Source organism: Lepidochelys kempii, chromosome 12 (assembly GCF_965140285.1).
Source record: "Lepidochelys kempii isolate rLepKem1 chromosome 12, rLepKem1.hap1, whole genome shotgun sequence".
Lineage (NCBI taxonomy): Eukaryota > Metazoa > Chordata > Testudines > Cheloniidae > Lepidochelys > Lepidochelys kempii.
Genome location: NC_136391.1, coordinates 25,558,246 through 25,584,968, shown reverse-complemented (window position 1 = coordinate 25,584,968; position 26,723 = coordinate 25,558,246). Strand labels below are relative to the sequence as shown.

The 26,723-nt window shown below is 43.9% G+C and overlaps 1 protein-coding gene across 2 annotated transcripts in view; it reads right to left on the bottom strand.

The window, feature by feature from the left end:
* The window catches only part of GPI (glucose-6-phosphate isomerase), a 28,626-nt gene extending 13,479 nt beyond the window's left edge, over positions 1–15,147 (bottom strand). Inside the window, exons 1-6 of one of the 2 annotated variants that reach the window (XR_012154508.2) lie at positions 14,930–15,147; positions 9,529–9,619; positions 8,099–8,167; positions 4,237–4,356; positions 1,502–1,585; positions 1,260–1,406 (exon numbers count right to left, since the gene is read on the bottom strand). Coding sequence is in view for 1 of the 2 variants with exons in the window: in XM_073307921.2 (XP_073164022.1) it covers positions 1,260–1,406; positions 1,502–1,585; positions 4,237–4,356; positions 8,099–8,167; positions 9,529–9,619; positions 14,930–15,048 (630 nt within the window). In the remaining variant the exon portion in view is untranslated. The remainder of the gene's footprint in view (positions 1–1,259; positions 1,407–1,501; positions 1,586–4,236; positions 4,357–8,098; positions 8,168–9,528; positions 9,620–14,929) is intronic. The other variant, XM_073307921.2, reaches the window with a different exon arrangement.
* Positions 15,148–26,723: the final 11,576 nt, after the last annotated feature.

Below are 26,723 nucleotides of genomic sequence, written 5' to 3'. Positions count from 1 at the left end.
TTGAACCGTGATGATTGAACTCAGTTACGCACAAAACAATGCTAGTGGTCATTTTGAAGTTTCCTTTTTACTGCATACATTTTAGTTGAAGGTCTGTTACTGCCAAGTTGAGATAATGAGCAAAACAAGCAAAGCAAGGTCAGCATTACACACATGGTAATTTGTTAGGGATTGTGCCTTTAAAACCAATGGGGTTCTGTTCTGCTTTAGAAATGAAGGGACCTTAGTCATACAACTATGAAATTTGTCTCCATCAACTTCCTCAGGCAAGACAGAAGCCAGTATATGTTTTAGTTAGTATTCCCAAAGAGGAACAAAAACAAAATAAAGACAAGACCCTCCCAGCCATTATGTTCATGAATTAAGGCAAGCCATCCTCAAGCAGCATTCTAGAAATGCAGTTATAGTAAGTTTATGTTGAAGTGCAAAACTGAAATTGTACAGATTGCTTACAAATTGACAAAATATTATGCTGGCAATTCGTAGCTTCTACAATGTTTACAGTGATCAAGAAATTTAATGTTTTGAGTTCTTTGTGGGCCCAGACTTGTCCATTTTGTGTTCATATAGAGCTTAGCACAGCGGGGTCTGGTTCTGAGGGACTATCACAATACAAAAAAGTAATACAGAATAGCATTCTGTAACATTGGTCACAGTACCTGCTTAAAGAAGATCTTTAAGTGTACCGTACTTTGTGTAGGATCTATCATCATCAAGAACCAAAAATATACAATTGGGTAAAACTAGGTTCTAAAAAATAGGAAAAATGCAGCAAAGATATGGCAAAATGCTAAACCTGATCTTGAATTTTAAAAGAACTAGCCACATGGGATCACAAATTCCATTTATGGGATATTGGACACTGAGACAAGACTTTTTGGGTATGGCTCACCTAAGCATTGTTTTTGGACACATCCCATTCATTTAAACATCTGGAGAAGTTAATATTTTCATAGAATTGTAGAACAGGAAGGGACCTCAAGAGGTCTTCTAGTTCAGCCCCTTGCACTCAAGGCAGGACCAAGTATTATCTACCATCCCTGACAGGTGCCTGTCTAACCTGCTCTTAACCTCCAATTACAGATTCCACAACCTCTCTAGGCAATTTATTCCAGTGTTTAACTACCATGACCGTTAGGAAGTTTCCTAATGTCCAACCTACACCTCCCTTGCTGCAATTTTTATACATTTTGAGTGATCTCCATTCTGACTATTTACAAGTTGAGACAGTCACCTGCTAGTGTTAATATTTTCTATACCTTAGATGCAATGATGAAGAGTGTTGTCTCAGGATTAAGCTCAGCCATGGTTTTGGCTATATGAGTACCATCAATGTTGGATACAAACCAGACACGAGGGCCTCCCTTGGAATATGGTTTCAGGGCTTCAGTCACCATAACGGGGCCCTGGAAAGCATCAATATAGTTAGGTTGTAAAATCTTCGCTGCACACGCTCACAAGTCACAAAACGTTATGCAGGAGTCAGTACTTGAGAGCTTACCAAATCTGAGCCACCAATCCCAATATTGACCACATCGGTAATTGCCTTTCCAGTGTAGCCTTTCCATTCTCCACTACGAACTTTCTGCAGTTTAAATACACAGATATTAATTAAAGTTAAGTTACAATGACTACAATATCAAGACCATCATTTATGTATGGATTAAGGTCACAAATACTCCTAGGAGATTCTCCCAAAAGGTTCTCCTTTTAAACAAGGAAATACCAAGAATCAAATGCACAGCTAAAAAGTAAATCCATAAAAACAAAAAAGGATTTAGAGTTTTTATTAAAAAAAGACTATCATTGTGGACACAAATATACTAACTTATAAAGGGCAAAGGTCAGCCTTTACATATGCACATACTCCCCTTACTCAACTCCAACTGGAGCAGCACATATTTTTCACAAGACTGAATAGGGCCCTTACTATAGAGCAGTGACAAATGTTACTTTACAAACGTAAAGCTTCATATAGGCCAATGATTTCCTCATACCACAGCCGAAGTACTGCATACTAATACCAGTGCCTAAGTCTACAAGAACAGAATACAAGACTTCTGTGTTCCACCATGGCAATTACAATAAATATGAATGTTAAAGAGGAGGAACATCAAAGGAGCAACTCAAATTAAAAATCTATATAACAAGAGGATTCTAAGCTATTAAATTCTGGTTTGCATTTGAACTTAAATTCAGAGGAGTTTGGATCTGAAGTTCTGCACTGGGCCTCTAATTAAAGTAAGTAGGTTTTGCTAAATATAATAGAACACGGGTTCTAAAAAGTGTCATGTGTATACAAGATTTATGTCTAAACAAAATATTCAAAGGTTTTCCATTGTACACAGGTCTTCTATTAAGAGAATCAGTTCTGTGCTTCAGCCCTACTCAGTCTGCCAGCTACTGAAAGTTTTGAATAAAAGCTGTCAAACTGGTATACCACCAAAATAGCAACCTTCATTTGCCCATCATTGACCACCTGTGCATTAATCCCACTCATTGCACAGAGCAAAGCTTGCAAACATGAACATCCACTACCAGAGAGAGCGGAAAATGAAACCCAATTCTAAAGCTATTTCTTTTCTGCAATCAGATTAATCATCGGAGCTCCAATTATTCTAATACTTTCTCCCCAGACATGCTTTGTGAAGATAATGATGCTCTACTGAAGAAACTTGTAGACGTACCAAGTTAAGTAACAATTTATAGCAATCTCAGCTACAGGCTACTTTAAAAAAAAAAAAAAAAGCCACCACTTAAACCATAGCCTCTTAAAACCATGTTAAGGAACCATATTTTTTGCCTTCATAGAGAAGACTAAATCAAGCATCCTTTAGTTTCCACCACTACAAGGAAGATTAAAATGTTTAAACATGACTTTGGTCACTCAGAGGGGCTCTGGTCTGCATGAGAAGTGCCCAATTGCTAGCTCTGAAGATTGAAGTCCATATCTGCAAAAGAGGTATGGCATAGGCAGCAATAGAAGCTTCCTCACACTATACCACCAGTACATTTTAATCCTGCCCAGGAAGGAGACCTTATAAGGGATAAAAGTCTGTTGAGCTTCTACAGCCCATTCAGTTCTTAATTGTGGGCTGAGGCTGCCAACAAAAGGTGCCAATTAGTGTCAGTTATTTTGGTTTGGGCACTTCTCCACTGGGAACTGGATCTATTCCCAACTCATTTCACATAGGCCACCCAGCAGTCATCAGGCCAGGGTAACTTTTGGTCACGACCATCTGGGCAGGATTTACAATGACAGTTTCACGAACAAAGGTTTACCCCATCATCATCCCTGAACCTCACTGATGTGTTTAAGATACCTAGAACAGTGTATATTGATCAGCCCTTATCAAGCATCTGAGTTTGGCATTCAGGCATATGAAATGCATCCAAATCTTAAGCTAACACCCACTTTGTTCTCCATGTTTGTTCCTAGCCAACTGTTCTTAATTAAAGAATTGTCACTACAAAAGTGAGTGTCTAGAACTAGTTTGATAGACATCTACATTTTAAATGTTGTGCTGTACTAAACCAAAGACAAACAGTCATTTATGATTTGAGAGTAGAAGATGTATGGTTTAGACTAGCCAGGGAGCATACCAAAGAATTCTTACACTGTTAAGTTGCAAACAAATAGAGTTGACTCTTACATATACCTTATGAAAGGCCGAGATGCTCCAGGAAAATGGCTATGTGATTAGAAGAGACCATGGAAAGAGTCCAAGACACCTTCTACAATACACTGTAGAATTGTTGGAGCACCTGTCAAGTGACAAGTGAGCTGGGAGCCTCCTGACTGCACTCACATTAGCAAATAATGACTTTAAGGGGGAAGTTCCTTCTAGACAAACATTTCTACAGTAAATGAGATACGACCAAGTGATTAAGAAATTAGTAAGGGAAGGGAGAAGTCATTAGGTGTTTGGTGCCTAACTGCCATTTGTGCCCAATATTTATATAATTGGAACTCACAAGTTATGAAGGAGGATAAAATAATATTGTAAACAAAACAGTTTAAATGCAAACTCAGGAAAGTGTTTTTCTAGAAAGTCTTGTTCAGAAAAAGTAACCATTCCTGGAAGACATGTACAGATATGGATCCATTTTGTTCATGCAGCTACTACTGTCCCTCATTTAGACTTGTTAGGTACTGTAGTAGTTCATATTATAAGTGCAACAGGAAACACTGATGCAAAGTACACAGATCAAATCAATCAACTAAGGATTTTATACCTGACAGAAGTGCTTCATCTTGTCCAACACCTTGTTAACTTCTGGGACTACATCTTTGCCATCCACTAATATTGGAACATTGGAGCGATTCCTCAGGGCAATATGAAGCACAGCCCGATTCTGAAACAAGGCAGCATGGGAGACAAACATCATAAAATATTAACTGAGGCAGTTTGGCAGTGTAGATACACAAAACAGCACCCAGAAGGCAGCAATATAACATTAAAGGCTCTGAAGCCTGCCTATCTAAGGACCTCTCAGACTATTAACTTTAAAGTCTTCTACAACTACTAGCCTGCATCTCTCTCTCACTATTTCTAACATGCTCACTGTGGTATCTAAGCACCTGATCAGATTTGCCAGAGTTGGTGGAAAACGGTCCAAAAAACTGTCCAAAACTAGAAAAGTATGTAGTATGCATATTAGGCAAACATTAATAGATTGCAATGAGAGAATGAATTTGAAGTTGTAGTTAAAAGCTTGATCTTTTGATAAGCAATTTTAATGCATTTGCAATTCATACTTCTGCATTAAGCAGAGATTATGGTCTTCAGGATTGAAGATAGTTTTATGATCAACTCCTAGTTGTAGTCAATAACACAAGGGTGTTATGTACTTTAGCAGTTTCTCAATGACTACAGCAGTAACAGGAAAATACAATATACAGGAAAAGATAAATAAGCATATATAAGTAGCAGCCACGTAACAGGGAAATTGATAGCAGTGGAATAGAAGAACATGCTTAACAGAGAGAGGCCCCCAAATACTCGTGTGATATGTTAGAATTCTAGAGTAGTGCCAAATTCTAATCTCAGATGCACCACACCCTGCTTATATCAGAAGCCAGAATTTGAGTCTTCATCTGCAATGATGAGTTTGTTGCTGCTGTAATCTAGGATGGAGGATTTACAGTTAAACAATTCACCTGGTCAGTGAGGCAAAGCCAACAAGGAAGATATGAACTGCCAAAGTTTATGGGTTAAATTACAGTACTAAAACCAATCTAAGAGAGCTTTGGTGGCTGCTGGGTCAGAAGACTCAGGAGCCTCCTGAGCTACAGTTATGAAGATGCACCCTGTTTTTAAATTGAAGATGAAGGATGGTCCTGGTCATTCTTCGCCATGGAATCAAATATATTAGTATTTGAACTGATTTCTACTTTATCTTAAAACTTTTCAAATTGATAAATACTGCATTTGAAGAGATTTATTTCTGGTGCAGTGACCACTAAACGGTAGCTTACCATCCAAGTTAACACTCATTTGGGATGTACACATGACATTGCTATGCATGGGTGCACTAATTAGGACTTTTGCATACATGCACACCAGGCAGACAAGGCCTCCAGCATCAAAATATAGATCAACCTTAAATGTGGTCAGCTTGTTTAGATTTAGAACATTCTCTAAATTAGAGTACAAGTCAATTCTGAATCTTTATTGCTTTGGACATGTTAAATATTTCTGTTTGATGGTATCCCTTTTAAGTAATCAGGACACTTCTGATTTTAAAAGATTTGACATGATGTTCTGCTTGGCCAGATAGAGTGTAAATTAAACACAGATCTGTTCCAGGTCACCCGTCTGATATAGTTCTGCCAACTATAAAGGAGACCTAGGGGTCTGATAAATGCAAGTGTTCTTGGACTCAAAGTGTTTTGCATTACTACCTCTTACCACAGCAGCCCTTGAAGTAGGGCATAAGTACTGGAGGCCAAGCAGGGAACCAAGTCCACTCCTCTAAAATAATGTTACCTCAGAATATAGTTCTCTGGTGAACACTTATTTTGACTGGTATATTGTTCCAAGGCAGGGAAGAGAGCAACCTCATAAGGAGTAGTCAAAATGGACTACCTTGTGATAAGCCACAGGCTCCTTATGCCAAATTGAGCCTCCGAGGGAGGCAGAACCTCAACACCCACCCCTCACACCAATCCCTAGATAGTTAATAAAAATAAAGAGCTGAATGGGGCAGAGCTGTCCCCTGCTCAGCCAAAATAACCTTAGAAAGCAGGGTGCTCCCACCTGGGGCTGCATGACTGCACATGGGAGGAATGAACAATCACAATGACTTTGAAACTCTGAAGGAGAAAAATAGTAATTTCATTCTGAACTTGGACCAGTGAACTCTCCCAAGCATCATTTCTGAATTACTGGTCAGAATTCAAAGAAAAGGTTTGATGGGCACAAAGACCCAATTTTCAGACAGTTGAAATACGAGGTCTGCACATATGCAATTGCAAGTACAAACTGGCTAAATTCCTATTTCTGGGTCCAAACACAGACTTCAGCTTTCTGAAGAGTTAGGTTTTAAAATGGTCTGTAGTCATTCTAGCCACTGAAGTTTTAACTGCTTGCCTTTAATATTTAAAAAAAAAAAAAAAGGGCAGGCAAAGCCTTAGCTGGAGCTAAAAAAGGACAAAAGTAAAACAATTAAGGGCAATGGATTAATACAGAAAGGGAGGAAAAACTGCCTTTCCAAAGCTGCTTTATCTGGACATGACAAAACACCTCTACAAACACTCAATACTCACAAGCAAAATATAATACAACTGCTGAGCTCTTCGAAGCAAAGTGTTTAACAGTGTCTCTGCAAGTTCACATAGAGAATGAACACAAGTAAATAACTTCCATCAGAAAAGCTCTAAAATGTGAAAGGAACTTTAATATTTAAGATCACCCAGATTTTCTTCCATTCTCAATTTTTAAAAAAAAACAAAACCACCATGAGTAGCTACTTAATTTGTTTTATCCAACCTAACTAAAGTCCTATGCAGCACACCACCAACTTTGAGCAACAGTGTGTTCTAATGAGCCTGGATACAGTGATCACTTTCACACTTAGAAAAAAGGGAAGGTCTTTGTTCTCTTGATGCAATAGGTGGCTAGTTCCCAAAAAACTGGGTTTATAACTGCCACTGACAAGTATCCTCAACGGCACAAAGTAGAAGTTGTTACACAGTTCTTACTAGAAGTTCTTGTGTCATTTGCTCAGCTTTACCACGACTAGTCTTAAGCAGAAACAAAGAAAGTGTCCCCTTGCATCTAATACCCTGCCCCATGTCAGATCTGAGCTCTGTAATTCATCAGTTGGTCCCATCTCCATTCTCCAGCAGAATACCTTTAGAACCAGACCAGTGTGGGAAACCATTTCTGGTCCAGTTTCCTCCACTTCCAGCAGCTTGGGGCCCAGTAAACTGTAAGGCTGGTCTCCAGCTCTCCACCTCACCTCAGTTGCCATTGATGTCACTACTTGTTTTTGGCTTCTCCTCAGAGCCTGTGTGTGTATGGTGTGATGAACATGAGCAAAGAAATAAATACTATCACCACATTTAATAGTTCAATGCACCATAAGTAGCCATGTGGTAGTAATTTCCAGCCCCACACCCCTCCAGCATAAATATGCATAACCTAGGTCAGTGGTTCTCAACCAGGGAATGTATACCCCTGAGAGTATGCAGAGGCCTTCCAGCAGGTACATCAACTCATCTAGATATTTGCCTAGTTTTACAAGAGGCTATATAAAAAGCACTAGTACAGTCAGTGCAAACTAAAGTTTCATACAATGACTTGTTTATACTGATCTATATACACCACACACTGAAATGTAAGTACAATATTTATATTCCAGTTGATTTATTTTATAGTTATATGGTAAAAATGAGGAAGTAAACAATTTTTCAGTAATAGTGTGCTGTAACACTTCTATATTTTTAGGTCTGATTTTGTAAGCAAGTAGTTTTTAAGTGGTGTAACTTGGGGGTACACAAGACAAATCAGACTCCTGAAAGGGGTACAGTAGTCTGGAAAGGTTGAGAGCTACTGACCTAGGTGATATAGCCACAGACAGAAATAAACCTTACCTCAGTGAAGTTGATCTTCTCTCCAGTGAACATTTGATCCCTAGCATTTTCAACACCCCTTGACTTTGCCTGAGAAGGGTAAAAAAAAAAAAAAAATCATATTCACTTAAGGGAAGAAGAAACTAGCCCCTCCCAGATAGACCAACTGCATCAGAAAGACAATTTCTTCCATAAAAACTGGCTACAAGAGTTATATTATCTGCCAGTAGTTTACAACTGTAAGAGTTTTCTCCTATTTTAAAGGAAATTGGTTAGAGGGTGTTTGTTCACTGAAGGGAGAGTGGTATAGGTGAAACTGACACGACAATCTCAACTTTTTAAAATTACTCCGTTTCATCTTGTTAACATCAACAATACACCAGTCAATAGCCTATTTATTTATTTTAATAAACAGAAAAGTGATTGAAAGTAATTTTTTCCTGCAGGTCCAAATTTCTGTTAGTACTTCCAAATATGATGCATCACAGATACAAGACTGTCTTGGTCTTTCATCTAACTAAGTAGCCAGGGAGAATGGTAAACCTGAACATCACACTGAACTGAGGTTATCCAGGCAAATCTTTTCAGAAATGACAGTCCTGAAGCTTTCAGATGACTATTTAAGCAACAAAGGATGTTTCATGCATCACTTTTAAACTGTGGATATAATTCTGTTAAGGACTTGACACTTGTACTAATTTAGTTTGGTTCTTTTTTTATATATAATGTAAACAAAGTTTGTTGTTCTTTAAGAGACCTGCACTGATCTTTAAAAGCATCAGATTGACAGGAGAAACATTTTTGGCTCCACAAACTGATATTTCATTACATCGGAATGGCCCAATTGTTATATGGTTAATGCCAGCATGTAGACACAGATTGGGCTGTGGTGGTGATTTGAGGCAGCTCTCAGATATACTCCCCCACTAGACTGTACAAAAGCCCTCTGCCAGTGCTCTGCAGCTAGGGAGCAGATAACAGTCATCTTTCATGGCATAATCTTCCCATTCTCAATTCCATGAGGAGTCCCAACTTGTATTAATGCAGACATCAGTATTATCTTATGTTGGTTGCTCTGCTGCACAGCCAAACCCCTCCTGAGGTGGGTAGCGAGGTGGGGCTCATGGTCAGTGAGGAGGCTTTGGTAGAATAGCTCCTTACAGAGTCACGTTGCCTTGGGGCCAGAAAGCAAAGCTGTGAAGCTATCCCTAGGATGGTCTGCAGGTTTCATGGGCTTGATGTCTACCAAATCCTTGTGAAGACAGGAAACTATCTACTCTTGAGAGCTGGGCTGAAGTTTTCCCAACTCCCAATAGGCACCCAAATACCCTTGATAATCTTGACTTTTATGTCCTGTGCTAGAACCAACTGTGCCAGGAAGGATTTAGCTCTGCATTTTTCTACAACTTATTTTCATCTTTCGATAGATCAGGGTGAACATAAGGAATTACCAGTTCTATCAGCATCTTCATGACCTCTTCTGTAACACGGTTCTTCGAATAATCCACCAAGATATCCCCATGATCAGTATTCAGAGTCACACTGCCAACAGAGATGGTTTGTTAAATTGCAAGTTCCTACAGAGATATTATTTTATGCATGCAAGTAAGAGAGATTACCCAAATAATTTGGACCCCAAATCTACAAAAGCTAGTAAGAACAGCCAAAGGGACAGTTTTGCCCAAACATTTCATAAGAGGATTTACTAGATACTAAACAGTTTAATTGGACTATAATTTTCCAAATATAGTGTCCATTTTCTCCTTGGAGAGTTTAAATAGAATGAAGTCTATTAAACAGTGTTAGAAACAATCATATTGACATTTAGGTCAATCATTTCAATAAAAACAACAAGATGAAAAAAAAAAAATCAAGTCAAGGATTCATATTCATTCCAGCAGCAAAGTGTGACAAAAGCAGGCCTGCTCAAACAACAAAAACAAAAAACACACACACGACAACTAACTAATACAATCCCAAGTATAAAAAAAAAAGCACTCTGCTCCATTCAGTATTAATCTCATTTGTGAGTTGTGTAATCTAATCCTCACTGTCCAGCGGAGCGCTCCAAATTACTTAACTAACCCTTGTTTGAAGAATATAGTCTAAATCTCAGAAGATCAGCATTTTTAGCCTTAGATCTGTTGAAGGCTGCAACATGAAGATGTGTTTATTAGAAGTAGCACCAAGACAAGTCATGTATTGCCATGCATTTAGTCTTCTTGGAAAATGGACTACTTTATTAGCCCCTTGCTGTAGTAGGAAGCGCTAATTATTCCATACCCCAAATTATTCCATACCCCATCCAAAGCAACAGAATCCTCCAGTCATATACATCCTAATTTTGTTTGCACTGGGCACTACTTTTACAGCACACTTCTCCTGTGTAGGGGAAACTCATAAAACTGTTTCCTATTACTCATTCCAACACTAGAAAACAGTGTTTCTACCCAAGGAATCTTGCTTCCCTATGCTATGCTATTTTTCTTTTGCTCCAGGTGCTGCGCACCCACAAATCCCATTGAAGTCAATGGAAGCTGCAGGTACTCAACACCTCTCAGGATCAAAATCTACATTGTTCACTATTCTCTCCTGTGTCTTTCTGCAGCAAGCTTTCCTTTCCCCAGTGTCTGAACACAATTTATATACTATTTTGGAGTACACAGCTATGCTAGGAATCTAACAAGAGCAAATTAAGACATAGCCCCTAGCCCAAATAAATGTGATGTGACACAACAAGCAAGGGCCATAAACAGGGAGGGTGGAGCAAGATGGGGAGATGCAGGACTAAGGTTATTATTGTAACATCAGTAACTCAATCAGGCATGTACATCTGGGTCCAATAATTTAGTATTTTTTGTTTCTTTCTCCCCCTAATCCTATCAGAACTAAGATTACTGTACAGATTTGAATGAGGAAAGGAAGATATTTTGGCAAAAAGCTTTAGGATACCATCAAAGAGAAGAACAGGCAGGCATCAGAAAAGCAGATAGTAAGACTGAAGGAGAAAAAGAATTGTAGCAAATACAACATACTACAGTCTGATCAGCCTGTTCTACCACACTTTATATACTTTTCTAATGCTGGGTCTAGGTTTCCAGTTTCCTCAGGTTAAGTATGCTTAACTCTTGGGCCTGGTCACCACAGTTTTTGTACTGCAAAACTATCAACTATTTTGGTTAGGAGGTGTTACTTAGGCACTAAAAGTAATAACTGCATCTGTTCTAAGGGCCAGCAAAGAATGGGGCCCCATTTACTAGGCACTGTATAAATACAGTAATAGACAGATCATGCCCCAAAGCACTTACAATCTAAATTGACAAGACAGAGTGGGGGAAGGGTATATAACACAAGCAAAGTGAACAATGCGATGGCAGCAAGCGTCATTAGCTTCACATTTTATTTTGGTGGGGGAAGTAAGTTGGAGTGGATCAGCTAAATGGAAAGAAAGTGAAAGGGGAGGAAACATTGAAGGGAAGTGGGGAGAGGAATATGGGCAAGGGGAGAACAGAGTAAGAGGGGCAGGTGTGGGTTAAGCTGAGGTGATGCAATCGTGAGGGAGAAGGTTAGAGAAAGCAGCCAGTCAGCACAGGGCAGAGAAAGTCCAGTCAAAACTGTAGAAAGTTCTCTGCATGTCTGAAAGGTCCCTGCTGCTGCTACAGCTACTCCTACCAACTGGAGTCTCTGGCTGGTTTTTCCTCTACACTTTTAGATATACAATCCCTAGTGTGGCTGCAGTTATCCTGGTATAAAGGTGCTTACACCAATATAGCTTGCTATAAGCACCTTTATACAGGTGAAGCTTGCTATACTTGTATAGATACCTTCTAATCATTTAACTACATTCACATTAGGGGTTGTACAGTTCTAAACAGATTGAGCTAAAGCAGTATAAAACCTGTTGAGACAAGCTCTTTAAGAAGGTACATTTTATATAGGTTTGTCACATTTTTAATTTGATACTAAATTGCTTTATGCACCCAAAGTTTGAACCTACTTTACTAACAAAATATCATGCCCTTTTGTATATCAATAGATTTTTCATAATTTAAAGGAATTCTAAGAACAATCTCAGACTACAATTAAGCACAAGGAAGTTGCAACAGAGACTATATTCTAGTCAATGTATGGTAAACTTAACTTCACATCCTTGAAGCTTGGGCTCCCTGTATTCTACAGAAGTATTTTATTTATTCATGGGGGGAGGGAGAATCAACCTTAGACCTAGAAAATTAAGTATCCCAGACAAAAATTTTAGTTACTAAAAATGGAGAAATTCTTTGAAACTAGTCATTCATAATGCTTTCCCTGTTCAGACGAATGAAGGGGAACTTCCCAAATTTATCTTTTATACAAGAGACGATTGGATCATTGTAGCTGCTGCGGGCTACCACAACAAATCTAACTACCACCCACACCTCATCTGGAGTATGAAGGGATATAATGTAATTTTATTTTAAACCTACTTAAGAGTATGCGACTCTTAGAAGAAATCCAAAAAACCCTACAGATCAATAATGTTCTGCTACAGTGCACATTTTGCAATGCAGCATTTATTAGATGGTGCTACCCACATGAAAACAATGACTTGTCACATAAGCCACGTCCACACTTAAGTGATGTAACAGTTTCTTGTAAAGCCATTACCATGGTACCATACAGAATATTGGTCTCCCCCCCTACAATGTTAAATATAAAGAAGCCATTTGGAACCTTGAATCCATCATTGCTCAAATTCCCAGGTGACTTGTAATGCTTTCCGCCCCATACACACTAATAGTTAGCCTAGAGGCTCTCTGTTCTTTTCTGATGTATACCTTACTACAGTCATTTATGTCTTTGTAATCGCCAAGCTATATTACAGCAATGCACTCTACTTAGGGCTATCTTTGAGAAGCACTCAAACTTCAGCTGGTGCAAAATGTAGTAGTCTTTTCTGAGTGGGGCAAGCGGTTATGAACACATACCAGCACTGCATACGCTGCACTGGCTATTTGCTTCAGAAAAGCTCGACTCAGTCTGCAACCTCCACGTAGTTATGATTTGCTGGGGTTATGCTGCTGCCAGCAGTTTTGGTGCTGAACCCTCCACAGCTAGTGGTAGGGTATTCTTAGTGGATAACCCATGCTTCTGGAATCTGCTCCTTCTGTCAGCCTGCCAGAACTAGAGATTGAATTTCAAGGAGCAGTCAACTATGAGCCAGGTGATGGATTAACTGCTCTCAGCATTTGTCAAAAGACTTGTGCATTTTTTGTTTAAGAGTTCAAATTCATGTGACATTGTGGGAAGTGTTCATACTTGCCTCCAACTATGAAGTATGCCTAACTAAACCGCAAATGTGACCTTTTCTCAGGCAGGTGTGCAGCAAAGGAGGAGTATGAATGTAACAAACATGGACAGACATTCTATGCTATCCTATTAGGCATGTAAAGAAGGAATGAAACAATAGGTGTTCTGGATTTTAAAAGGATGTATATTTTATTGATCTCATTTCAACTTTATTTTAAGTAGTCACACCTCTAGACACCCCTGCCCTCCTCTCAACAAAAAAAGAAACTATCAAATTCAGTCCCTAATGCTGTATTAGAGCCAGGGAAACCTTGTAAGCCAGAATGTACTTTCTCTGCTACAAAGAAACTAGAATATTTGTTTTAAAAACTTACAGACTTTAAAGTACAAGGTGACACAATCTTGTTGCCAGGATCATAGGTGCAACCATTACACAGAAATGAGGATTTAAAAAAGTCTATTCTTTCATCAGCATAGAGAAAGTAGGCATGCAAGAAAGCTCTTCTTGGACACTAATGTGGAGAAATACATCTTGGTCTTCAACATACTCTTTAAAATACTTAAGCCGTTCATAAAGCCCCTTTTCAAGATGATGCCCACAATTAAATCAATCTCCCACCCAAGTGATGCCTGACAGGAAATTATCTGTACACCAAAAGGCAAAAGCTCAGGGTGTCTGTATTTCTCACCATGATCTACAGAGATCTGAAGAAGCTCAATACTAAATATTTAGCACATGTGTATGTTAATGAATTCTAATCACTCCTGCTAGCCAGGGTAATCATGGCTCCATTCGACAGAGAGGCTGAGCAGCGTTAAACACGGTCTGTGCCTATCCTTGTGCTTCCCCTTCCTGGGGCACAATCCCGTATCGCTCTTGCGGTGTGCTCTGAGTAACTATGGGGGCACCAAAGGTGCTGGGGGCAGTACTAGGCTCTGCTCAGGGCCAGCCCGGACACCCCGCTGGCTCTGGGGGCCGTTCGGCGCCCTTGCCGCGGGGCTCACCATGACGAAGCAGGCTGCTGCGAGAGGCCGAGACACGACGGACCCACAATGCCCCTCTCCCCGCCGCAGCCCCGCGCCGTGCTTCCCGGCACGTACCGGGCCGCAAGGAGGAGTCAAGGGCAGGCGGGCAGCCCGCCGAGCCAGGGGGCTCTGCTGGAGCCGTGCCCGAAGAGCACCACCAGCTCTGGGGGGGAGACCGCCCCGTCCCCTCCGCGCTGCACTCCCCAGGCGGGCGGGCCGCGGGGACCTAGGCCATTGGGGCCAACTGGTGCGGAGACAGCGCCCCGAGGCGGCTTCCGCTCCCTTGCGGCCCTACTCGGGCAGGTGGCAGGGCCCGGAAACGGCTTCCGCCAAGCCTCCCCGCGGCCCTGAGCGAGCGGGCCCCTGGCGGCGCTGCGCGGCCCGGGCCGGGCCCCGCCGCCTACAGCTCTGGGAGCGGGGGCTGGGAAGGACCCTGCAGCAGCCCCGGCCCCGCTGCCCGGGGAGGGGACCGGTCCGGCGGCGCCCCAGCCGCCCCCCGGGGGCGGGGGCCGGGGTCGTGCCGCTGAGTGGGCCCACCTGAATTTCTGGAAGCGGTCCTTGTCGGCCTCGAAGAGTTGCCTCAGGACGAGCGTGGCGGCGTTCGCCTTGTACCACTCGGCGAGCTTCCTGAAGGCGGGGTCGCTGGACAGGTCCATGCTGCTAGCGGGCGGCGATGCGGCGGGCAGAGCAGGCGCTGGTGGGGACCGGCGGTTTATAACGGCAGACCCGCCCCTCCAGTGCTGGCCCCGCCCCGGCCCGGCCCCCACAGGCCGGCCCCTTGGCGCGCCGGGTCTGGGCTCCGCTTACACGCGGCTGCAGCCCCCGTGGCCGTGACTGGCCTGTGGACGGGGGTCCGCCCGGGCAGGGGCTGGAGCCGTCACAGCGCTCCCTTGGGCGGCGGGCTAACGCCTTTCCCGTTCGCAGCCGCCCCGGCACATCCCTGCAGGTGCGATCCGGGATCCCGCGCACCCAAAGGTTACCGTGAGCGCCTTGCGTGCCCTGCGGACTGTGTGAGCTTCAGCCTGTCACCGAGCCCGCAAGGCGCCGCCTCTCCCTGCTTCTCTCTCTCTCTGGCGCGGCTTCTGCTTTGGATCGAAGTAGACTTAGCTCTGCGGGGACGAGACTAGAGGCGAGGTGTTTGTTCAGAACCTGGCCCAGGCGGGACCTCCCTTCGGACTGGGATCTTTTGATCAGAGGCGGATTTACCGTGAAACAGTGCGGTGGCACGGCGCCCCCAATGACGGCCCACCCCCAAAATGCAGGACAAATCTCATCTGACAACCTGCCCCTGAGTCCCAGCCGGCGGTGCGGCAGAGCTCAGGCAGGCAAGCTGCCTGCCTGCATTCTGTGGCTGGCTGCTGGCACGTCTCTGCGTGCCCCCCTGCGGGGTGGAGGTGGCTCTACCTGATTCCCCCGCCCCATGCAGTGCATGGAGACCCGCTGTCCCCATCCCCCCCTGAGGGGGTGCACAGAGACATGCCAGCAGCAGGGCTAAGGTGGCTCCCTGCCCGCGCTGCCTCCTTCCACCCGTGCCGTGCCACACCGCTCCCGGAAGCAGCTGGCATGTCCCTGTGGCCCCCGGGGCTGGTGTGTCTCTGTGCATTGCCCCCAACCTGAGCGCCAACTCCGTAGCTCCCATTGGCTGGGAACTGCGGGCAATGGGAGCTGCGGAAGTGGCACGCAGAGACCCCCGCCTAGAAGCTGCTGCCAGAAGGGTATGCCGGTCGCTTTGGGAGCCGCAACGCCCAAGGTAAGCCTTGCCCCCCTGTTTTAATACCATATGCTGCAAAGAGCCACAGGAGGCACATTAAAGAACCACTTGCAGCTTGGCAGCCTCAGTCTGAGTATCACTGCTCTACTGGAATCACACATCACAGAATATTAAAATACATCACATTTTCCTGAGTGACAGTGAGTACGGCACTTTATGTATTTATCCATTGTTATTTAATTATACCATATATTCCTGAGTCATGCTGAGCACACCACTTTATTCACTGTAAAATGTTAACATTTAAATTAGAGGTAAAATACCAATCAAAGGGAGCATGCATGTAGATTACTTTTTCAGGCTTTTGCAAAACCTATGTCAACTTAGCAATTAGCCTTATTTGTTTTAAATTCAGTACCACCCTCCACAGCACAAACCCAACACTAATAAAGGTGCCCTGTGATAGTTATCTTTAATGTGTGAATTGTCACAGGAACAAATGGCTAATGAACTTTGGCCACAGGGGAACAAACCCCTCAGAACCCACAAGCATGTGCCAGTGTTCCTTCATGTACATTTCCAGCAGCTGTACAGGTTACGAAGGTGTCCCTCAGCACAGGCAGATGTCATTGCGAGGTATTTAGCACTATGATCTACCCATGCATTGTCGACAGAAGAAAAGTTCCAGAAATAATAGCTGGATCTGACAGGATGGGCTTTCCCAACTGTTCAGGGGCTATCAGTGGCACCCATATCTCAGTACTTTGCTCACCAAAAGGGGCAAGTAAGTGTGTGAAACAAAAAGGTTACTGTTCTCTTGTTCTGCAAAGCTTAGTGGACCACAGAGGCAGATTGATTAATAAAAACGTAGGAAACAATGAAAGGTTCATGACACCAGGATGCTAAGGAGACCAGTTTGTATTTGAGGGGGGAAAAGGGACTTTGTTCCCCAGAAATGTTGTTCTGTGTGGAGTGTCTGTGCCAACCCCACATACCTGTTCTAACTTGGCTCATATAACTTTATCCCAACATCAATGACCGAGCTCAATAGCCATTCATTTTTGTGACAGTTTGTACATTAAAGACCATTATAACAGGGCAACTCCACTAGATTTGTGCTGTGGAGGTTGGCAGCCATGCTGAAATCCAGTTATTGTGCAATGCTTTTGTCTTCACTATTCACACTTGTTTACAAACCTCTGTTGTCAGGATCACTCAGTCTCTTCATTATCTTATCAACTTTCGCTTTGGAGAAGGGTGTATCCATTCTTTTTTTCAACCCTTCCTTGTCAGCTGGGGTGGCAGTAGGGGAGTTTGTGGGGGCTATAGCCACTCCAAAATTTGCCTTAGGCCTCTCCTCCAGCCACCCCTTCCAGCTGCTGGCTGCAGCAGCTCCACCTTCAGATTTGGGTGCCTGGCTAGCAGCCACCACTCTCCGGCCACCCAGCTCTGAAGGCACAGCTTCCGTTGGCTCCCCCCAGCAGACATACTCACTTCTTCCCCCATTCGCTTGCTTTCACTTCCCCCTACCACTCCCCATTGCCTGAAAACAACATCAGCCCGGGGAAGCAGATTGGCACCTGAAGACACCTCCCACACACACACACACACACACCTGATCTACAGAGAGGAGGCTTTAGCCACATGCCTAGACTGGAGGAAAATTGTCTTTTTCTTCCATTCAGTTCCTTTATGCTCAGAGATGTGCTGAGCTCAGATATGCCCTGACAGATTTGCTGCACTGGCTGTGGTCCAGAGATTTGCACAGTCAGCTCCTCTCCTGATGTTAGCCTTGGCCCAAGGTGTGACACCGGCTCCTCAGCAGCAGGCAGGACAGAGACTGTGAGCCCCCTGTTTACACTTAAGTCTCCCCTTCTTTAGGAAGTTGATCCATGGGTGGCAGGGTGCTGGGGAAACTCGCCCGATGCTCTGTGTCTGACTGAGTGTGTCTCTGCTGAGCTGGGGTGGGGTGAGAGCCTGTCTGTGCTGATGCCTCTGGATCAGGAATGGGAGTTGCTACAGCTGCTGTACTGCACAAGCATTCAGGCTCCTGAGTGCTTGGCTTAAAGAGACAGCCCACTGACACATTCACTCAGGCACACACACAGTCTCCCACACACTCCCTCAACACACACAGTCTCCCACACATATTTTCCCCAACACACACACACTCTCTCTCACACAATCTCCCTCACACACTCCCCCAACACAGTCACTCCCCCCCCCCACACAGTCTCCCATGCACACACATACTCTCTCACACACACAAATAGTAAAACTATAATGTGGTACAAAACTCAGGGGGGTGCCCTCCACCTCCCTAAATGGTGCCCCTGAGGCAGGGACAGGGTGGTTGCTGTTTGGTGGTGAGGCTTTGCAGCACATTGTCCAGCCACAGCCAGCTCTGGGGAGCAATCTCAGGTCTGCATACCCACCCCAATTTTCTGTCTAGCCCACCTCAGGCCCGCACCAGGAAGAGGCTGTCAGCAGCGCTAACTGCACTTAGTGGCTGTTTAAAACTGGATAGGGTTTCAGGGAGGGGGGAAAGGAGAGCCTATTTAATCACAGGGTAGTGGCAGATACTGTCTTTGCCGGTATTATTACTGGAACTGTGTTTTGATTTTCTACATGTGAACTAAGCCATAAAGACGTTTATCTACCCATTTTTTGTGTTGTAGAGTTCTGCTGTGTTGATAACTAGTAGTGCTTTCTATAAGCACGTAACACTAACTGTGCTTTCCCCATCATCTCTCCCATGTATGGTTGGGACTTCAGATATTTCTGAACCTGGGAAGGGCTGTGGCTGTGGGACAGACAGAAAAGTATTTGCTGTATGAAGGCACCTGACAGTTACACCATTCCATTTCATATGCTGTGAATTGTGGGGCCCAACCCCAAACCTGAAAACATCTTCCGTTCATCATACTTAGGAAGGAGCATCCACACATAAGTCAAAGAAACTATAAAATTTATTAGAAGTATTATATGGAACTTGTAATTAAAATATTTTAAAAAAGAAATGTCACCCAACAATATTTAAAATATAATGGTACTGAATCCATGAACAATAACTAAATGTTACAGTCTGCTGCACCCATCTTTTTTTCCCTCTCACTGAGAAGGGGCAATAACTGGGGAAATTGTTCTTGGGGACAACTAGGGACATCTCCTGCATGGGACTTATGAGGATTGTGGGGTTCAGGACCCTCCACAGGCTCAACATTCCCCTCTTGGAGACTCAGGGGTTCCCCATGCAAAGGATTTCAGGTGCCAGCGGAGGGTGTGGTCCCAAGCATGCTGCAGACTCCGTGTTCTCTTCTTGGTCACTCAGAAGATATAAGCAAGGAGAGAAGCCATCTTTATGATCTACCACTAGACACAAGGGAAAAGAGCTCTTGCAAGGTGAGAAAGATGGGTCCTTCAACCAAAGGGGAGTTGAAGTCTCTGGGAACTGAATATAGGTGAGAAACCTACTTAGGCAAAGATTGTACCTTGCTAAATTAAGCTTTATACTTTTAGATGCATGTTTTCACTTTGTTTTACTTGTAACCCTTTTTAATTTTATTCCTGTTACTTGGCATCACTTAACCTAAGTTGTAGTGTTAATAAATTTGTTTTATTTTTACTATAAACCAACTCAGTGCTGTGTTTAAATGGAAGGCTGTATTTATCCCAGTTAAGTTAATAAGTTATAATGTGTTTGGGGCCTTTAGAGGAACAAATTAACCTTATTATTTCTCTGACCTATCCAAGCTGAACATTGCAGAGCACATGGTTTCAGGAAAATTTGAAACTGGGAGTGTGTTGGGGTCACGTTGCTGGTTGTAACCAAGGCTGGTGGAAGTCAGAGTGGGGTTATGGGGCTGTAGGCAGGCTGCTGGGGTCAGAGCTGCTGAACCAGAGCTGTCTAGTGCATATGCTTGTTGGCTGTCGTGAGCATCCCAGATTGGGAGCTACAGCAGAAAAGCATTGTGAGGCACCCTGGATTTCAGGGCATGTGGTGACACAACCCCTTACTGGTCTGGATTGTATCCTGAACCCCATCACAGAATGCTCCTGTTCCCTATGGTGTGTCTCCTGCTCCAGGAGCCAGTTCATCAAAGCTTCTTCCTGCTGAAGAGCCCGGTCCTCCCATGCCCTGAGGAACTCTTTGATTCTGATTTCTCCTGTCCATCCATGTGAGCAGATTGTCCGGGATCCTTCTCCATCTGCCTCTGCTGTCTCTGGGGAGCTGCTCCTGCCTTCTTGGCAGAATAGTTTCTCTCTCAGGAGCCAAAGGTCCTGCCAATCCAAAGACAAGGGTAGCCTTATTTCGTCCTTTGTAAGAAACCAAGAAATCCACCCCCGCTCCCCACAGCATAACTTTGTTCAGCCTTCTGGGAATGTGACTGTTAGACTATCCTTGGTTCTCTGACAATTTTTGCTGCCCATGAGTAAGGAGCAGAGGCTACTAATGGTAAGAAAAATGTACTAATGTTTTCAAAAAATTAAAATGTTCATAGTGTCTCAAGGCAGGGGGGTTGAGGGGTGGGCTATGTTGCCAGTCTGCTTTTTCTTCTTTAATGGCTGGTCAACATTTGTAGAACATAGTGGTTTTCAAGGAACCAGAATGGAATAGAGAAGTGGCTTTCCAGTCCTGCAGAGGATATCCAGCAATCTATTCCAGAGAGATGTTTCTGCTGACAGTCACTCCTCTATATAATGCTGAATGGAGGGGTTTGGTCAGCTATGAAGGTGGACCAAGCAGACTTGCAGTGCTGTTGAACATCAAGAATCAGCTGGAGTTTCTGCAACACTAGAAATTTGCTGAAATATTCTTACAGGATGGGGAGTCAATTCAACTGGGAATTGACTATATTCTTACTAGCATGTGCAGTTTCCATCCAGAGGGAGACATGAATCACAAACTGTGCCCACTCCACTCTACCCAGCATCACAAAAAATCTTGTCCCTGTGCCTGCTTAACAATGATGAAATAGACAGGAAAAGAAGAGACACCTCACAAACTTTATTTCATTGCCTGAAGTGAAATACATTCCCACAAGCCCCTCACTTCTCCACTTCAAAGGGATACTGCACTTATCCAACCACCAGACCGGATCCTCTCCCACTGTGCATTTCCCCCAGCTTGTGCAGCATGACTCAGTGCGGGGAGAGGCCACACACCAGGGACAGAGACAGTAACAATTACATAATCTTCCAAGGGAGAAAGGACTGCAGTGACATTCCTCAGACAACCGAAGTGTATTACATCTGTGTTCTGTTCCCTTTTCCCTCTGGGACCTAACACCCCACAACCACCTCAAACACACCCCTCCCATTCCACACAGCTCCTGTTTGTAAGGGAACAGTAAGACTTGGGGAATGGGAGAAGCCCTGAAACTGTGCAGTCTTCCCAGGGACAAAAGACAGCTGCTACTAAGTTTAGACAAATAACCATATGTTTTTGACAACTGTCCCTTCCCCAGTTGGGACTTTTTAAACCTTTCCCCTCCCTTCCTCTGGTCTATGGAGTCCTGGGACCGTTGCTGCCTGACTGCTGCCTGAGAAATGCACAGAGATAGGGGCACAATTATTTTTCATTAACAATCTGTTTTTAAGGTATAGCTCTAGCCAAATGTACAATAGCAGTTAATCAGAAATCAGTGAAGTCATTTTTCTGTAGCTATGTCTTGCTCAGTGATCATTTTGGGGTGGAGTGGAGCAGGGGCTGGGCTGAAAATCAGAAATGTAGCACCAGAGTAACAGTGGATATCATCAGGCTGTAATTTATCAGCCTCAGGTTCTGATTCCTGCCAAAGCTCAGGTTCCTCCTTGGGTTCATCAGGGGACTACCTCAACAGGCTCCTGTGGGTAGAGGTGCAGAATCACATGCTCCTTGTCCTTCGGGTCATCTGGGGGCATTCTCCAGGGTCCTGCTCTGGCCCTCATCAGCATCCTGACAATTGAGGACAGGGTCATGAGACACTTCAAGCTCTGTACTAGGAGCCCTTGATAGCAGCCAGTCCAGATCATTGTAGAAGGGGTACGTTTGATGAACCCTCCTGGAAAGACCTTTTGAGTATTTTGCCCTCCTGTACTGGAGCTTCAAGTGCTATTCACTGCCCACCTGCTCCAGCCTCCATGAAATTTCCCAGTACAGGTGTGTGTTCCTGCTGCACAAGGAGGAGTTGTGTGCACAAGGTGTAGTCTGACCACACATTGATTGGCTGTGGTCAGTGGGCCAAGCAGCTGCTCTTGGAGGAAGATCCACACCCACCTATACTGATGAAAGAAAAGCTGCAGAAAGCTGTTTTGATGTGGTTGGTGTAGTTCATTCCTACCAGTGAAAACAGGGTGACAGGGATTTTATAGATGGGGTAAGTGTTGGGCAGAAAAGGGTTTAGTGTGCTGGAGGAAATGGTAGGGGGGTGGACTGATGAAACTCGAGACCTGGTAAATATTCCTTACCCCTGTCCAAACTGCAAACTGGCCTGGGTGCAGAACCATGTCACAGCCTGAGGCATACACTTACCCATGTCCCACAGGCATATTAGCTTACTCATGCTCTACTCACCTCCATACATCTGTTTCTGGAGTTTAGATGTAGACAATAGTGGGATTGTGGCACATCTATGTACCTGGACACTTGTACAGTTGCTAGTGTAGATATAGCCCATTGGGAGCATGTGCAAGCATGTACACAGTCCAATAAGGGAGGATGTGAGCCAGTATAGGCATAGCCTTCCTTGGTTCTCCTACCTAGGTTACCGCTCTTTCAATGCTCTCCTCCTCACTGTCCCATTTCCTTGTGTTCTCAGGGTAGTATGCCACCTCTATGCTGATTACTCTCAAAACTACTACTTGATTTCTATCATCTGTACAAGTTTACATCTCTTCCAGTCTTGTCAATAGCTTCTCCTGGATGTCTTGTCACTTTCTCAAACTCAACATGGCTAAAACTGAATTTCTCAACTTTCCTCTTAATTCTCCTTCCTCTTTTCTCCATCATTGCTGACAACTTCCCTTCCTCTCAGTCACGCAAACCTACATCTTTGAACTTAATTTAACTCTTTCCTATCCTTTTCACACCAAGAATCTCATCACATCTTGTTGCTTTTCCCTCTAAAGTATTTCTAAAACCTGTCATTCTTCTCTGTCTCCACTGCTAATACCTTCATAATATAGTTCATAATATGGTTCCTCATCCCCTCCTCTCTAGCCACCCTGGGTCCTACCTCTCCTTTTTATTAAACTATCCAACATATTACAATTAATGTTCTCTTCTCACTGCTCTGACCACATAATCTAACCTCCTTGAATTTCTCACTGGATCCCTTTATCTTTCTACATGATATTTAAACTCTTTTCCTCACCTTGAAGATGCTCCATGACTCTGCCCTTGCCTGCATCTCAGTCCTGGTTTCCACCTAAGGCCTGGTCTACTCTACAAAGTTAGGTTGATGTAAGTCATCTTGTGTTCACCTATTTGTGCATGTGTCTACACTCAAATTTGTCTCCAGTCAACATAAGTGCCCATTACAGCGATGCAGTAAAACCACTTTCACTACGTAGTCGACGCACTGAGTGTAGATACTGTGTAACTGTGTCAACCCTAACAATCTTCCAGAAGCTGTCTCACAATGCCCCATTCCCTGCAACAGTGACTGTCCTGGTCACAGTTGTGAACGCCACTACCCAGGGGTCATGGAGACCGGAAGCCACTCCCCACTCCTTAAAAACTCCCCACATATTTTTGAAATGCTTTTTCATCATTGCTCAGCTTGGCAAGCACAGGGGATACAAGCAAAGGGGTATGACAGAGATCAGCGGAAGTGCTGAATGAAAATGAAGGAACTGAGCCTAGGCATACCAAAAGGTCGGGCTGGCGGGGGAGGGCAACAATTGATCTGGTGCTGGGCCACATACCTGCTGTTTTTGTGAGTGGCATGCCATACTTGGCAGAGACCTGCACTAGCATCCCGCAAGCCACAGTGGATATCTTGGAGGAGCCTGAGACAGAGACCCCAACTATTAACAGCTGGAGGGATAGTGCGGGGGTCCATGCATGACTCAAGACAGAACCTGTTTGAGATTCCACCAAAGCCTAGCCAGTACTGTCAGCCACACATGGATGAGCTGAAGAAGGAGAAGGGACCATGGGTAAGCGTGTGCAGGCATTTTCCCTTATGAGGTTTAATTTTAAAGATTACACCCAGCCCATCCCCCAAATTAACAAGACACTGGTATTGATTTTTCATTGTTTTACTTGTATGAGAAGAGATAGCAACAAACAAACAGAGGCAAATTTGGTATCTGCTTTTCATTCCCGTGTAGGGTTAGGTGGAGTGAGCCATGTGGAGCACTTTGTTTATGTATGTAGGGTTGTCTCTTGTGTCCTTCTGAGAGATCTCAAAACTTTCCTGGAGATACTCTGCAATACTCTCCTGAAGGTTTCTAGGGGTGGCAGCCTTATTTCTTCCTATGAGGTGAGGATGATTTGGACTGGCACCGTAGCAGTAAACAGACAAGTAGCATACAGGCTTTGGCGGTTTTGGAACTCCAGTAGCAGCTACTCCCTCTATGCCTTTGTTAGCCTCAGGAGTGAGATATTGGCTAAAATCATCATGGCCTGTGGAAAATAGTGCCAATATTCAGTGCCATTCCCCTAAACCTGTACTCATGGTCTAGGGACAGAGATTTTATTACTAATATGACCAAAATTCCTTTCCCACTCTCATCCCTGGTGGCCATGCTCACTATGGCTGGGGCTGAGAACTCCAAAGCTGAAGTGTCAATAAGCATGTCTTATTAAAAGGTTTTATGGGGATATGGGAAGAAGATTTTAAAACTCACCTTTCCCTTTCTGTTGTGACGGTAAATCCAATGACACATCTGTCTGTTTTAAAAAGCAACTGCTGCCATTATGGACCTGAAGGGTGCCCCCTCCATACCCATATGATGCCTGATCCTGACAAGGAGAACAAAGAGGACTAGGGAGGACATGTTAAGGGAGATCCTGCAAGCCAGTACTGCATTGTGTTGGACTGTGAACAAAGAGCCTGGAGGGCCAACATGGCAGATGGCATGGAGAAGGAAAGAGCAGACAGAAAGGCCCAGGAATTGCAATAGGAAAAGAAGAGGGAGTTGCAACCGGACATAATGGGTCTTCTCAAGCTGTCCACCCTGGTTGACCTGCAGGTCCAAAAATCCTGGACTCCCCACCCTATGCAGTCCTTAGAGAACTCTAAGGTATCAGCCCCCTACACACTTCAGCATACCACGTGGCATCACAGGCTGCATCCTGGCCCCTACCATTTCATGCTGGTAGATAGCAAGGAAAACCACAGCTTCACATTGTGACATTCTGCACTTCATGGGAACACCCCACACCCCCATGTTCAACCCTGTAAAATGATTGTGTGGTATCCAATGCAAAATTTGTCATGTCAGGTGTCTTCAGAAGGTTCATGATGCACTGAGCATTGTTGTTATAGTAATGTTACCATAATGTTATAGGTTATAATTTCATATATATAGTTATGAGGCTGAAAATGTGTCTTCATGGCTTAAAATAAGCCCAGGCAAAAACTCTCCAAGAGCAGAGAGGCAGTTCACACCTCATCAGGGCATGTATGGGACAAACCCAGCCCAGCCTCACAGGAACAAAGGACGCTGGCCTAGGCAGCAACCAAATAATCTGTTGGACTCTCGAGTGAGTCACCCTGCTTCCTTTGGTCAGTTTGGAACTGCGATGAGGTAATGCTCACCTGACTGTGAAGGGGGTGGCAAAGCCAAGAGGGAAGAAAGAATATGATAAAACGGAGAGACATTTGCCATGCTCTTCCTCTCTCTTCCACTTACATCTACAGACACCACACCAAGCGACTGAAGTGCTGATCAAAGGGGAGAGCCTGGCTGAAGAGCAACCAGCCAGCCTGTGGTGAAGGTTTGTAAGGGCACTGAAAGTGTTAAGATCAGCTTAGAATGCATTTTGCTTTTATTTCATTTGACCAAATCTGACTGATTTATAATCACTTAAAATCTATCTTTATAGTTAATAAAACTGTTTATTTATTCTACCTGAAGCAGTGCGTTTGGTTTGAAGTGTGTCAGAGACTCCCCTTGAAATAACAAGCCTGGTACATATCAATTTCTTTGTTAAATTGATGAACTCATATGAGCTTGCAGCATCCAGTGGGCATAACTGGACACTGCAAGACGGAGGTTCCTAGAGCTGTGTCTGGGACCGGAGATATTGGTTAGTGTCCTTCAGTTGCACAATCCAAGGAGCAGCTTACATGCCAGAGGCTGTGTGTGATCAGCCCAGGAGTGGGGGGTTCTCACAGCAGAGCAGGGTAAGGCTGGCTCCCAGACTCAAGGATTGGCATGACCTATCAGATCACCAGTCCAGATAACACCAGAGTGAAACGTCACACACATACACTGACCTATGAGAACCATGGCTGGTATATGTGTAGCCACAACGGAGTACATTTGTGCACTGAAATAGACAGAAATGTTTGCTGCCTTTCTAATTTTAAACCTCAGATTTCATTAATTTATTTTATAAGTTTGTCTAGCATTTCCTGGGTTTTGAGCACATTGTTTTTCTGCATTGTTTTAGCCAGTCAATACATT